At 39.7% G+C, this 14,309-nt stretch overlaps 1 protein-coding gene across 4 annotated transcripts in view; it reads right to left on the reverse strand.

Moving 5' to 3' along the window:
• Positions 1-14,309, reverse strand: part of zfhx3b (zinc finger homeobox 3b) — a 161,290-nt gene that overhangs the window by 25,562 nt on the left and 121,419 nt on the right. For 3 of the 4 annotated variants that reach the window (XM_042489953.1, XM_042490018.1, XM_042489873.1), the window contains exon 6: positions 4,523-4,630. The exons of the other annotated variant lie outside the window; for it this stretch is intronic. In XM_042489953.1, the coding sequence (XP_042345887.1) occupies positions 4,523-4,630 (108 nt within the window). The remainder of the gene's footprint in view (positions 1-4,522; positions 4,631-14,309) is intronic. 4 annotated transcript variants of the gene reach the window in all.

The following is a 14,309-nucleotide window of genomic DNA, read 5'->3' on the forward strand; positions in this document are numbered from 1 at the left end:
ACAAACCCTTATTCTCTGTTATTCTGACTAACTTCACATATCTTGCATCTTGCTAAATGATAAATGACTTTGAGGACTGTGCACATGGTTAACCAAGCAAATGGGACATGTTTGAGTGCAATATTAAACATATTAAATATTAAATAACTGTTGGTGTGTTTAAATAATCATCAACCTAGAGTAGATACTTCAAACTGCAAGTTACAAACATTCACTGTATACAGTCTATACATGTTTTCAGTAAGAAGTGAATTTTTTTTTTACTGGTCTTGGAATCTGGATGACCCAGGTTGGAAAATCATATTTCCCCCCACCTCGCCTTTTGCTCCAATAAATTGAATGTAAGGGAAAAAAAGGTATGAAAGAATTATTTATCAAGCTCAATTTCTGAGGATGAGAATCTTCTACTTCTCCTTCCCTCTTTCCCTGCACCCCCCGACAACTTTCAGTACCTTTCCCCACACATTTATGTTAAATATGTCAAATCAAATTGTCCGAGTCTGCAGGTATATTAACAATTCCCCTCCTTCCTCCTGTTTCTGCTCCCTTCACCTCCCTATCTCTCCTATACTTGCCACCCTGCCTTTCTCCTTGTTGCACCCCCATACATTCAGCTGCTGCATAAATACACCACCCGCTTTAATGAAGGAGAGGATCCCGTCCCTATATGCAGAAGCTCTTCCCTTCTTCCCGGTGCTGTCTCTCAGCTAGGTGAAGAAGGTGTGAGGAGAGAGGAGACAGCCTCATGGCTATCCGTTTATACATATTTCATACCTTGCATGAAAAAAATGACCCTGTGAATTACTAATCATGCAGGATGATTAAATCACGTCTACGACCAATGTGAAAATCTTTGTCCAAATACATAAAGATTTTAGTATTCCACTTATATTTACTTCTACTCATAATTTGTATTTTCTTTTCTCAGAATATGTTCTTATGATAATATACTGTATCATTACAAAAAAGTTGCAACACATATTGCCTGCGGTGTTAGGAGCATATGACATTTACATATGTCTGAGTGCCTGTTCATGTACATATGTGTATTATCTTTGAGATAAATAAAAAACAACAGGATAATGAAGGCATCTTTCAAGAGATGACATGCTGAATACATATGCATTTTACAAAGGCTTCTGATGTACCTCTAAATGATTTTAATGAATACTGAGGAGCTGCGGAACAAGAAAGAGAAAATAAGATTGACAGTGGCTTTAAAAAGGAGGAAGCCTTTTTTCTGTGTTCGCTAATGCCGTCTGTCTGACAGTGACTGTCATTTGTAAAGGAACAATGTTGTGCTCTGTTCCAACAGCTACATGACAACGATGAGAAGAAATACTTCAGTAGTTCTAATGATGGACCTTAGAAACAGCCCAGCCTCAGACAGTGGGAGAGCGAGCACCTTTCAGATAAATAACAGGTTGGCCAAGACGCTCGTACACCATATTCTAACATACACACACCTTTTGTACGCCTACTGTAGAAACATCTTCAGACAATCACGAGCCCAAACAAGTGCTCCTCTGTTTACCAAATGCATTGTGAGGTCGTCCTCGCTTTTTTCCCCTGCAAGATAGGTTTTCTGCACCTGCCTTGAATTGGCATTGTATTCATCAATCACAAAAAGTTTGAAGTACAAAAAGGGACCCTTCCATTAAACTACAGCTGTCTACCTTTTGCTGACAACACAGCCTTGAACCCACCACCCCAACCTACCCACCCACCTTTTCACTGACATCAAACAGAACCTCAGACCTGGTTCCCTAATGCACATGCTATTTTTAACTAAGCGTTTCTAATAAGCTGCTGGGAAGCTGTAAATTTTTCATATGCAAGCACATATTTCCTTTGTGAAAACACAGAAACACACTTATTTGGTGATTAGCGACTGACAGAGGGGAGGAAAGGAACTGAATATGCTTGTATCAAATTGCATGCCTTTCAAAAAGGAGGAATCCTAATGCGAGGAGTCGTCTTCCTGTGCACCACAGGTATGAGTGAATTATTAATCGGCCAGCTCATTTTAATGCTTTTTAAAGTGCTTTATTTTGATGTGCTAAAACATACTTTTAGCCATATTCAGTCAGGCATGCATATCATTATTTCTTCCATCAAAGAAGAGTGTCGCCCTTTCAAAGAGCACAAACAACTCAGCCTCATTTAAAATAGAAGTTCGAATATCAAAGACATTTTACAAAGGCTGGGCTTCAAACACTGTGATGAAGTTTTTTTTCCCTACACTTTATAAAAAACTTAGGTATGCAAAAGGTCTGAATTGTTTTCCAGCTTTTAACCTGACTAGTGTAAATCAAAACATCCTGCAGTAACACAAGAAGTTAGACAAGTGAGAAGCATCTATCCAGGCCTGTTACTGTTCAGTGTCATCATTATCAGAAATCTCTTCTATTGAATAAGAGATGTCTTAACTGCCATCATTGTTTTTCTTACACTGGCGCACAAAGTAAATTGTGCATAAAAAAGAAAAATGAAACTATATTTCATTTACACTGACGTTTCAGAAATAGGTAAACAAAAGCTTATATATAATTAGACGCAGTGATGCACAGACACTTTATGCTATGTGGGACAAAAGCAAAAGTTTTAGATTCTTGCTTTAAATTTCTCATTAAACTTTGAGACTATGCTTTATTCATGTCAAGGAAATTAAGTTGGGCAGCACAGTTTGAAAGGTAGCTGCATAAATACTGCATTAAAAGTAAGGCTGGTTGATATATCAATATTATATCGATATCGTTTCTAGGATTTGAGGACCTTGGGGGCTTCAGTGGGGGGGGGGGGGGGGCAAAATTCATTTAATGCTTTTCATGCACACTTGCACCTTATCTATCCTTAAAACCTTTTTTTTTTTTTTTTTTAACTTTCCACTTAAATTATGTTTTAATTATGTTATTAATTATGTATTGTGATGAGAAAAATGTTAGTACATGTTAGAACTGAGCACAGAATGCCTTAGAAATATTATCATTATAATTTGACTAAGTACAGTTGGAAAAATAGTTAAATGTATAAATGTATGTGGTGAAATACGAGTACAAGTATGAACAGAACATTTTTAGATATTCATTATTAGGCCTATTCTTATTTTTGAAACATATATAGCTTACATATTTAGAATCAGGGCTATTTCTACAACATTTGGGTCTGAAGCCATGGACACCAAGGCCTAATGACACCACTGTTGTGATATGAGACTAAATATCATCTTGGATTTTGGGTATCATAATATATTAAATGTTTTCTTTTTCTGGTTTAAAAGGCTGCATTACAATAAAGTGACGTAATTTTCTGAACTTAGCAGACTGTACTAGTTTTCTATTTTTTGCTTGTACACATTTAGACATTATATCCAGACATTATATATATTAGCAAAAAATATTATTGTGGAAATGTTTTGTGAAAGCACTAGTAGTCAACCCTACAATAGTGCCGCAGTATAGATATCAAGGTATTTGATCAAAAATATTGTGATATTTGACTTTGTCCATATAGCACAGCCCTAATCAAAAGTACTGCAAATTTAAACATCTTTCACACATCTGACAATATATGGAAAAACTTTACCACCAACTCCACACAGACTATCAGTGTATTCGTGTGTTAGCGTCTATGCTGGTTCTACTAATAACATTATTCTTAAAACTGTTCTTGATTAAATTTTTTCCTACGTGTCCTTGTACTATCATCAGTGCTGTCTTCTTCCATTGTCAACAGTCCTGTCAGAACAATACAGGACGTTTCTAATCATTCAAAAAGTCAATTATTACTTAAGCTTTAAAACTTTTTTTTGTCACAACTGGCCCAGCAAACTGAATACAAAAAAATCCACACATGCATAATGATCTTTTCAAACTGGACACATCACCTAATTTGAATTTTTTAAAAAAAAGTAATATTTCAACCTAAAATGCTTCCAAAAATCCTCAGAACGCTTTTTGAGACTGTTGACCAGAGATTGTTAAGCTCCTCCCTTCACCCCAAGCCCAACCCCCTGCTCAGGATTCACCACCTCCACCTGTCAATAAAGACGCCCACAGATAAAACCATCCTGATCTGATAACATTAAACACAGGTACGTGTTGTCTGTGCTCCTGTGTGTGTGTGCAGCAAAGTTTAGAAGGGGGCATTGCTATCACATGTGTGTACACACATGGCTCAGCTGGAATTACGCATGCAGGCCCCTCTCTTCACATCACCTATTGAGCTAAGGCAAAACATGGGTCACATGTCACCTGAACATATTACCTAAATTGATAGTTTATCCTCACTGTATCTGAAAGGATTTAATGCCTGGAAACCTGCAACATCAAAGTGCAGTGTTTGAAAACTAGAATTGAATTTAGGGAGTTTTTTAGAGAGTTTTTAAAATGCTTAAAAAGGCTCTTAGTATTTTGTTTAAAAAAATATGTACTTTAATTAGACAAAAGGCCTGTTGTCCAGTCCCATTCAGGTGCAGGCCCACATCTTTCCTAAATGTGTGTGGTGAAAATATTGGCCTTACCTGTCCCTTTGGTGAGCTCCTTCTCCCCCCCACTTTCTCTGTCTTTGGTTTGGTCCTCCTGGTCTGTGGTGGTCTCACTAGCAGCCTCCACATCCTCACTCAGCTCTCCTGAAGGGGGAGGGAGGACGGGATATGTAAATTACCACGCCATCAGAATTGGTGGAAGCACTTAAAGGGACGGTAGCGTTTTTTTCTATAGGAGCTTGCAACAATTACATATGCTGACACACAGTTGCAAGGCTAGCAGACAAAGAGGGCAGAATCTGCTTTCTGTCCTGTGCTGTCTGATTATCACTGTGAAATTTGTTTTGACAAGAATTATAAAATCGGGGTGTAATTATAGGGGAAGATTAGAGGAAAATATTTATTCTTCTTATTATTGTTGTTATAATTATTATTGTTGTTGTTGTTGTCATGTTACTATTATATCTGTATAGTTTATTGTTTTGAGAGCTAATTTATTGCATTTCTCCATGGATTCAAAACCGTGACACAAATTTGGTTTCCTCTGTTAAATGTGGACATAAAACTGCGGAAGAAAAGCACACATGTGGCCTGAAGTGGGCAGACGGAAAAATAATTGTGTGAGCAGTATTCTTCAAAAGGAAGACCTTATAGAGGACAAGCCCCCATTCTCTTTCTCACACATGACCACAACACACACATACATATATTGCCTGCTGCAATCTGCTATGTTACTTACCAATACAAGCCTCATTTCACATCTTCTATCCTACTAATGCAAAAAAAAAATCATAAATATTTAAAACTTTCAGAGCCACAAATCATTTTATTTTTATGTCAAGTCAAAGGCAGAAATCCCCTGTAACCACCTTAAAAGCCTCAGCTCGATATATCAGGCCATTTAGGCGCATCGAAGTCCAAACAATGGATATCCGATAACGCCATTTGTAAGTAACACACAGAGGAAAAGATAGCAAAAACAGATAATAAAAAGGGCATCAATCTTGTTTATTTCCCTCCAGTGCCCCCTGAACATCCCCTCTGCCTGTTAAGTTTGTTTAAAAGTAGTGGGACTTGCATGCAATAGCATTGATTTGACAACAGTAAACTAGGCCGCAGTCAATAGGCCCTATCAGTTATTACACACGTCAGCTAATTCACAGCAAATGTACTTAAATGCTCTTTTGAAAATGCTTTCATGCTCAGGTCTCTACTCTATGAGCTATTGATATATTGACAATGCTACAACAGCTACTGAAATATCCTGTTCAAGTATTCAGCCCTGCAGTCATCACACATCCAATCTTAGCTCACCACATGACTACCCACAGCCAAAACCACTTTTATGACGTTACATTATCCCAACACTCACTGTTTATCCCGTCTGTTGTGAAACATTGCATACACTGTATATAGAGTTGACATCGTATTCTCAAACTCTGGTAAGGGTCATTATCACAGATAAACTCTGAACACTCGTGCGTCTCTTGAACACATGGCTATTCTCCCTGTCTCCTTTTCTGATAACGAGTCTTATTCATAGATAGAATATTCAGAAACTATTTTTCTCCCAAAAGGGTAAATGGAGATGCTTTATGCAAATAAGTCATAAATGCAAAAATACATTAAATGAAATTATAGTTTTCTTTCTTACTATTTATTCTTCTGTGTATGTGAAGAAAATCAACTGCCTTTTTCTCAGTAGACTACAAAAAGGGTTAGATATTTAAAAAGTACCAACGACGTGTTCGGCTATTTAAAGACACATGAAATGACTGTAACAAACTACTGTAAAAATACAGCCAAATTCAAACGGTAACATATTATTTTTTCCAAAATACAGTAAAACATCGTAAATGTTAATGCTTTTTGAAGTCAAAACAACAGTTTACATAAACAATGGGCTGCTACATGATTTCACAGCATTACGCAGTATTTTTCATTTTACCAAAAGTAGGCCGAACAGAGGGACAGAAGCCACATGCAGGTTAGCTACAGTATTACACTTTAAACCTAACCCTCTACTGTACAATACTGCAATAGATGTAACAGTAATGTACTACTGAAGTAAACACAGTAGTGCCACTGTTAAATAACAGTATTATGGTGACAACTACGAGTGAAATTTTATGAGAAAAATTGTTACAGTGCTGTCTTACTTGATAAGGGTTGACTGATTACACACTACAAAAACATATAATTTCATTATGCATGTTTACACGTATGAAGTTATTGAGTAAAAAAAAATTACAGAAGTCAATAGAAAACACCTTGGTATTATAGCAGGACAGGAGCTTCCATTTCATGCCCGCTTGTACACATGCTGTAAGACGGCTCTCTGAGCGGTGATTGGTGTCTGGATTGTGTTGTTACACATTACTGCTAAAAGCCGATCCTGTGATCCAATGATCCTGTGTTTAAATAAACATATTTAAAAGGGATGACTGACTCCTTGTAAAATGCATATTTAAGTGTTCCCCTGATCCCACACACATGAATACATTTTATTCTTTTTATTTTTAACCATGTTTCTATTATGTTTCCAAGGCAACCCATGAATTCCATCCAGCACAACCCATCCCATGCTGGTGAGGCGGATCTTAAACATTCCCAGATCTCCTACCGAGTCCTGAAATCCCATCTAACTCCTGCCTGCATAAATACCCACAACTCGGCGAGAATTAGGATACTGTGCAGCTGCATAGGTGCTCAGATTACAAAATAATCCCCAGGTAAATTTTTTCACCTTTAAAAATGGGGCAAGGTGTCATTTCTTAGCTATGTGACACTTGTAGTGAGACTAATTCCCCACCTACACATTAATACACACTTTGTGCTTAAACATTACTGTGATAGGCAGCCAACATTATAATGCTATTCAGCTTCCCTGTACCCACCCCCAACTTCCTGCACACATACTGTACACGCTCACGCTGATATTTTTTCCTCCTCATGTTTTCAATTCTTCTTTATTTAGATGTTTAATCAACGTATATGACACTTTTAGCACATGCAACACAGAGCCCCGTCCATAATTTATGCAGAAATGCAGACATTTAATTCCAGGAGCAGCGTTACATCTTTAAGTGGCAAATGGCTTTGCCTATTTCTCATCTCATCTCCAACGGTATTACAGAATGATTAAAGCCAGGCCGACCATAATTAATGAAAGGTCATGAGTGGCCTAAGAGTAGGATGCAAATGGAGGAGACACTAAAACTGTAGCCATAGATTAACTCTGAAAATAGATGAGGAGAAACACTCAAAGCTATGGCAGCAGGCCATTTCTAACCCAAATCTGAGAGATGTTAAGGACAATAGCCTGAAGGTTGTCTTCTAATTAATTGTCTTCATTAACCATCCTAATACAATGATATGAAACAGTTCCATTAATCTAATCATGCAAGCTGAATAAACCCATTGCCGACACAGAGATTACACTCATCTGTTCTGAGCATATAAATATCAGCTTTGCTCTGCCAGTCATTCAGTGGGGACAGTCCATGGGCTCTCTGTTCCAACGTCTCACAGACACACGCACACACATATACACACCATACAGACAGACACTCAGCAGCCTTCCCCTCGTGCTTTGCCAGCGAGTGCAGAGGCTTAATCTGGCCCATAGGTGTCACTCTATACAAGCTGGGAGAGAGCAACTTGCTCACACACATTAATGAGGTGCAGGGGGAAGGGGCCGAGCAGCAACAGACAGAAACACACGGGGAAGGGGGAAAAGGGAAGAAATATGTGGAGATGACAAAAGCAGATGCTATGCAAGAGGCGTCCGGTGAAGATGAGACACTGAAAACGGCAAGATTACCTTCAGATGAGAGAGAGCTGCCTTCCTTTCCCCTGAAGAGCAGTGATTACACTAATGCTAATCAGACTGACAAGCACAAACGGCCTAATAAATAATTGATGGTAACCACTGCACTTTCCAGTATTCCTTCCCAGACTGTAGAGAAGAGCAGCAGCAAGTAATAATAGTCACTCTAGATATCTTTCACTAGGTCAGGCTCCTCCTCCATCCTCGGCCTCAGCAGAATACACTGCTATGATGATAACTGCCTTTCTAAAAGTACAGAATTCCAGTCCTACCTGAGAATGGCTCCAGTCTTCCTCAAACACCAGTGACAGCCTGCTCTTTTTTGTTGCACGTACAGTATCTCAGTCAACAACACTGTCTTGTCTGTCTGTCCTGGCTTTCGTAAGTCCTGGAGAACCAGCTCGGGGACTATGTGGAGCTTCTCCCTCTCTCCGGCTCTCGAGTAGGGCTGAGCTCTGCTTCTCTCTGGGCTCTTGTGTGGAGCTGTGTGTCTAAGCTCTCATTACTCTCATTATGATTATTGAGGCTGTTGTTATCATTTTAACCAGGTGTCACAGGACCGCACTGTAAATCAGAGAGGTGTGCTTCCCCCTCCCGCTTTATCCAGGGCCGGACAGCTTCCTTTTCTTTAACGCTGCACTGTCGGATAAAAAGCAATCTTATTTCACACTTCACAGACTCTATCTTTCTCCCCTACTTTTTCTTTTTAAAAATCCCCCTCTTGCTCCCCCCATCATCCCTTGCACCCCTTCCTTATATCAAAGTTGTCCTGACTCTGGACTAGAGGGTGCAAAATGAAAGTGACAGGAGGGTACCATGGGACAATGAGACACAGGACCCATGCTGAGGGCTTTCATGCATTGTCCGCTCCTCATATCAGCACCTCTGTGCCCCATACGCGAGACCCCCCCCCCCCTTAAAAGCACAACACACACGAAAACACTAACATACACACACACATACATGAACACACTTCGCCCTCACATGCTACCTCTCATAAAACCACAACAGACCAAAACATGCCCACAACCTAGCCAGAGCAAAGAGCTTTTTCTTATGAACACATAAACCACAACACGGTGTTATCATTAAAAATGCCACTGCGTTAAATGCATAAAGATGAGTAAAACATTTGACATGCAATTCTTTGCAAAAAATGTTTTTTCGGTAAGATATTGATATGTATGTTTATCAACCTTATGTAATCCAGTTGTATCATTTTTTATAAACTTAAACTTCATTAAAAATGCAAACAATAATATTCAAAATGACTTAAAGTGTAGTAAAGTACACATAATTGCACATCAGAATCAATGTAAAATGTCATACAAACACTAAGCTTGCCACACACACACAAAATAAAAGTGTATCTGTCTCTGTACTTTTTTTCCCCCTCACTCGTGCTCTCACTCCCTCTCTCCCACACACTCTCACATTTTGAAAGGAAAGAAGAGTAAGCTACCTCAGCGCTGCTGGTCGGAGTTACGTGTTAGATTCCTGACCTGTCTATGGGGGGACTTGCTGGCCTCTCCCTGCTGGCCCTGCTGTGACCTCAGGATCTAAATGTGAATGAATACTTTGTGTCTCCATGGGGCTGAGGGCAGGATGGGGGGAGAAGAGGAGGAGGAGGAGGAAGAGGTGCAAGAGATGGAGGAGGGGTACGGGGTTAGGGCAGCTAATAACTAAAAAAACTTTAAAAGGCAAGTTAATCACAAACAGCAGTGATAGCTCACACTGCCTTAGAACAATATCTCGGCTGCTACCCCTCCTCCACCGCTCCACCGCGCTCCCGGTGGTGCCTGCTCATCAAACCAGCCCCATAGGTCCTCCACACAACACTTAATTTGATCCCCCTTGCGTTTCAAAGTCACTGGACATTTTAAAGGACAGTCAGTGGATTCAGGTCACAAAAAGTCACACATAGAAGGAAAAAAAAACATTTAAACACACCAAACGTGGCTAATTTGGTTGCTTTTTTTGTAAGTTTGAAACTGTTATTGAGTGCGATGTAATGTATTAAATATGTTCCCTAAAGTGACATCTCAAGGGAAATGATACTAATTAGAAATACTTCTCGTGATAATGGCATGTTTAGATACATTGCAAATAAAGTGGATAAAGTGAGTGCCGCTCTAGTTATTTTCTCTTTGTGTTTTACTTGAGTGATGAAGGAGAAGAGGATCTAGGTTAATGTGGCTGCACAGGGAGTGAGCATTCAGGGACTGCTCACTCCTCTGTCCCAGCTGACACACACACACACTCACTCACACACACACAACACACAGTGACTTCCTTGAATGTCCAAGATGATGACCGCTTGCTAACACATATTATGTCCACAATGGAAGATGCAGGCTGTACTTTTCCCTGCTAGGATGGTGGGCTAAAAGCCTGGATAGGGGGCAAAAACATCACTGGGCAGCGCTCTTCCATCTACTCTGCCTGAGGGGCATTGTCCTGCACAAAGAGTCACTCTGCCTCTCTGCCACCCCCCGCCATGCATTTATGCTTGTCGTCTTCCACTGCTGCCTCCTCTTAAATCAACCTCCTTTTATTAATGCATCTTTTTCTTTTTCCTCCAGCTCACACTACAATGCCTTCACCTATTTGCAGCTATTCAAAGGGACCAAACAGAGTTGGGGTGGGTTGACGGAGTGTGGGGGTGGCTGAAGGGGTGTCTGAAAAAAAAAAAAAAAGAGGGAGAAAAAAAAAGCATCACCGCTGTCATGAAGGGCAATCACATCAACTCTGAAATATTCACCAGTGGGTTGGAAAATGCAATGGTACAGTTATGACAGGCGAACAGGCGACCCCCCCCCCCCCCCACACACACACACACACACTCTCTAGCCCACAGTCCCCCGCCCCTCTCTCCATCAGGGCGGAAACATGGTGGACACTCTGAATATGTATAACCCGGAAAATGTATTGATTTTTCATTTGGCAAAAAAGGGACACAAAAATCACATAACCTGAAACTGTCACAGCTCTTTTGTTCATAGCTCATCTCTCCTGATGTTTGGCTTTTGCCACAAACTCTCTTTAATTACCAGGTACAGCGAGCTTCAGAGCCTATCTCCGCAGAGACACAGCCACATACAGCCTGCTGGGCTTAACAAGACAGCACACATCTATTATATATGACATACACCCAGCAGCTTTTGTTTCATATCTGACTAATAAGCGCACTGAATATGACTATACCCACAGTTTGTTTTGTTATTATACACAAGATATGGTGCAAAAAGCTGTCTTGAAGAAAAATTAAAAATATAGTCTGCCACATTAGAAACTGCACTTTCATATTAAAAACTAATGCTGGATGGACCCAGGATTTATTTGATGTGCTTTTCTGAAGCAGTTCTGCTTAACATGAAATTCTATTATCGATCTTAGTTTTCCAAGGTACAGGCAGGTGCTTGTATGTTTGTCTGAGTGAGCACACTTGCGTATGTGTGTGTCCATTAACAGGTACTTATCTGTTTATCTCTCCTTTTAGGCACTGCAGACCAGTACAGTGGACTGTCTGAAAAAGATCTCTGCCTGTCGATTTATCGAATGCGCCATTTGCATATCTTTGTAGTGCATCCATCTGCCTGTGGACTGTTCTGTGGAGGTATTAGCTCAGAAAATCAATGTTGCCATGGTTGGATGTATGTAGCGCCTACCTCGGCGCGTGTTAGGAGTCCGGCTCGCAGCTCCCACATGGGTCCTATTTAAATGAGTCCTGCCGGCAGAGGCTTTCCTGCCGGTCCTTCAATCTTTGTAAACTTAAAGTACACAAACACATTTCTCAGCACGCCCCAACGGAGTGGGCTGGTTTTCCATTCTCCGCGATGGTCATCCAGCCTCCCAGTCTCCATCCACAGCCCTGGGCCTAACCGGCTGTTTGTTTATGAAAGCGTATGCCCAGATAAAACAGAATCTGACAAGGTTATGAATACCAATTTTGCTAATCAATTTTATTTAAAATATAATAGGGTATCATTGATGTGTTTGCTCTCAAAAGTTGTATGGCCTGTTAAGTTCAGATGTTTCAGGATAGTTGAGAGAAGAGGTGGAGGATGGTGGGCTACTGTTTTCTCTTATTTATTCATCCAGTTATTTTTATTTATTGCATCATTCAACTGTACAGATAGTAAATGGATAGGGACCTTACTATGGATATATGTTTTTCTGGTAAAGCCTTCAATGAATAAACTGGGCAACTTTTCCTCTAACAACCACCTTGGCTGGTTGCTCATAGCTAATTGCTAAAGAAATCCAATGATTACACTGCCCAGGCACTTTAAAACATCCATGAGAGTGCTACCACTTATTGAGAAAAAAAACGGAAAAAAAAACGCCTCTTGCTACCTCTATCCATTCAGTTTCTAATACAAATCAAACACAGGGAGCTTTCTTTCACCATTTGTCTTTCTTTCTGTTCCTCTTTGCATAGCCCATCCATTACTTTCACATGAAATATGAAAAGGCAATATCCTCTCTGTGTTTGTACTGAAGCGTAATGCGATTGTGTTGTCATTTATAGGAAATAATCGCAAACCTCTCTTTCATTTTCCAGTTCAAATAACCATGAAAAATTAGCCTTCAATGTCAGGGAGGACAACAAAGGGATGCACACAGACTATTGCTTCACCACCGCGCTTGACATTTCTCCTTAATAGGAAAACGGGTGGTTGTTTCTATCTTTCTTTTTCAATCTTTTTCTTTTTCTAACCTCAGGTTTTTTTCCGTAATTAAAAAGTTCTGCACTCAGATCTTTGTAAATCTTCTGTGCATCTTTATTCAGCGTGGAGGGGTCTGTATGTGAGGAAGGGTTAGAAAACTCTGGTCTTGTGCACATTGCACCCTGCTCATTAGCACCCCTACCCCTTTCTGCTAATGGCTACTGTTGGAGGGAGATGTCGCCAGACAACCACTACGGGGCCTAGGTCGCCGTGACTACCGTCCAGCAGCCTGATAGATAAATAATTCAAGAGCTATCAGACTCCCTGGCAGCAGAGCAGTCCCAAAAACACACACTTAGGACACAGCTTGTAAAGGCCTTCCTAACTGACCAGCATTTAGCCCTTTACAAATGATGTACAACCAGATGTCTGTACAAGACCCCACACAATTAGCCATAGCAGTAGTCAGAGGATCCTTTTAATTTAGAGAAATCTTTATTTTCAGTGTGAGCAGCAAAGTAATGGTAATTGCTTTCTGTATTACTGCCATTAAAGGCTTAATAGGCAGGTTGTTTTCCACTGTAATTATGTACAAAATAATCAACCAACTTTTCAGCGCAATTATTGGAGATGCATTTAACCAAGTTTATGTTTTGCTCCCAACAATAGGTATGGAGAAAGCGAACAAAACTGAATATCAATACTGCGAGTTGTATTGTGAGTATGTCAGAGAATCCTTAATATTATTTTAGTTCGGTAGAATGGATCACCTTTTTGCTAGTTTATAAACCTCTAATGTAATTAGTGATTATCTAGGCAGATATATTAATATTTATGTAAGGTTCTGCCTCTATCCAAACTAAAATCAAACATTTACTCAGAGAGTCATATATTTTTATATTTCCCAAAAAGGCTGACACTAAATGCCACTGAAAAGCTGCAAACCCTCAAAGACTCAGAGACTCCCAGAACAGGTCAGCACCTTTCTCTGAGTTATGAGGCATTAGTGTTTTCCTCTTTTTTTTTGTGCAGAGAGGTTTAAACTATATTAAAGCTGGATAACAAAATCCCATCTAGATGTCTATTCAAATGCAATGTTATGACTTGTATGGTTTTCCTACCATAATACTTTATTCTTATTTGCCTACTTTAAAACCGGATTTCATCTGGCACCATGGCTTGTGATGCATATAATGAAATTTCCTCTCAAAAGGCTAATGAAAAAGACTCATCTCATGCAATTAGCTGCTCCTTTATTCACTTCTTGTAATGTATTAATTTATTATCACATAATTCTGGCGGCATTATTTATTTATTTGATTAT

This window comes from Plectropomus leopardus, chromosome 1 (assembly GCF_008729295.1).
Source record: "Plectropomus leopardus isolate mb chromosome 1, YSFRI_Pleo_2.0, whole genome shotgun sequence".
In the NCBI taxonomy this organism is placed as follows: Eukaryota; Metazoa; Chordata; class Actinopteri; order Perciformes; family Serranidae; genus Plectropomus; species Plectropomus leopardus.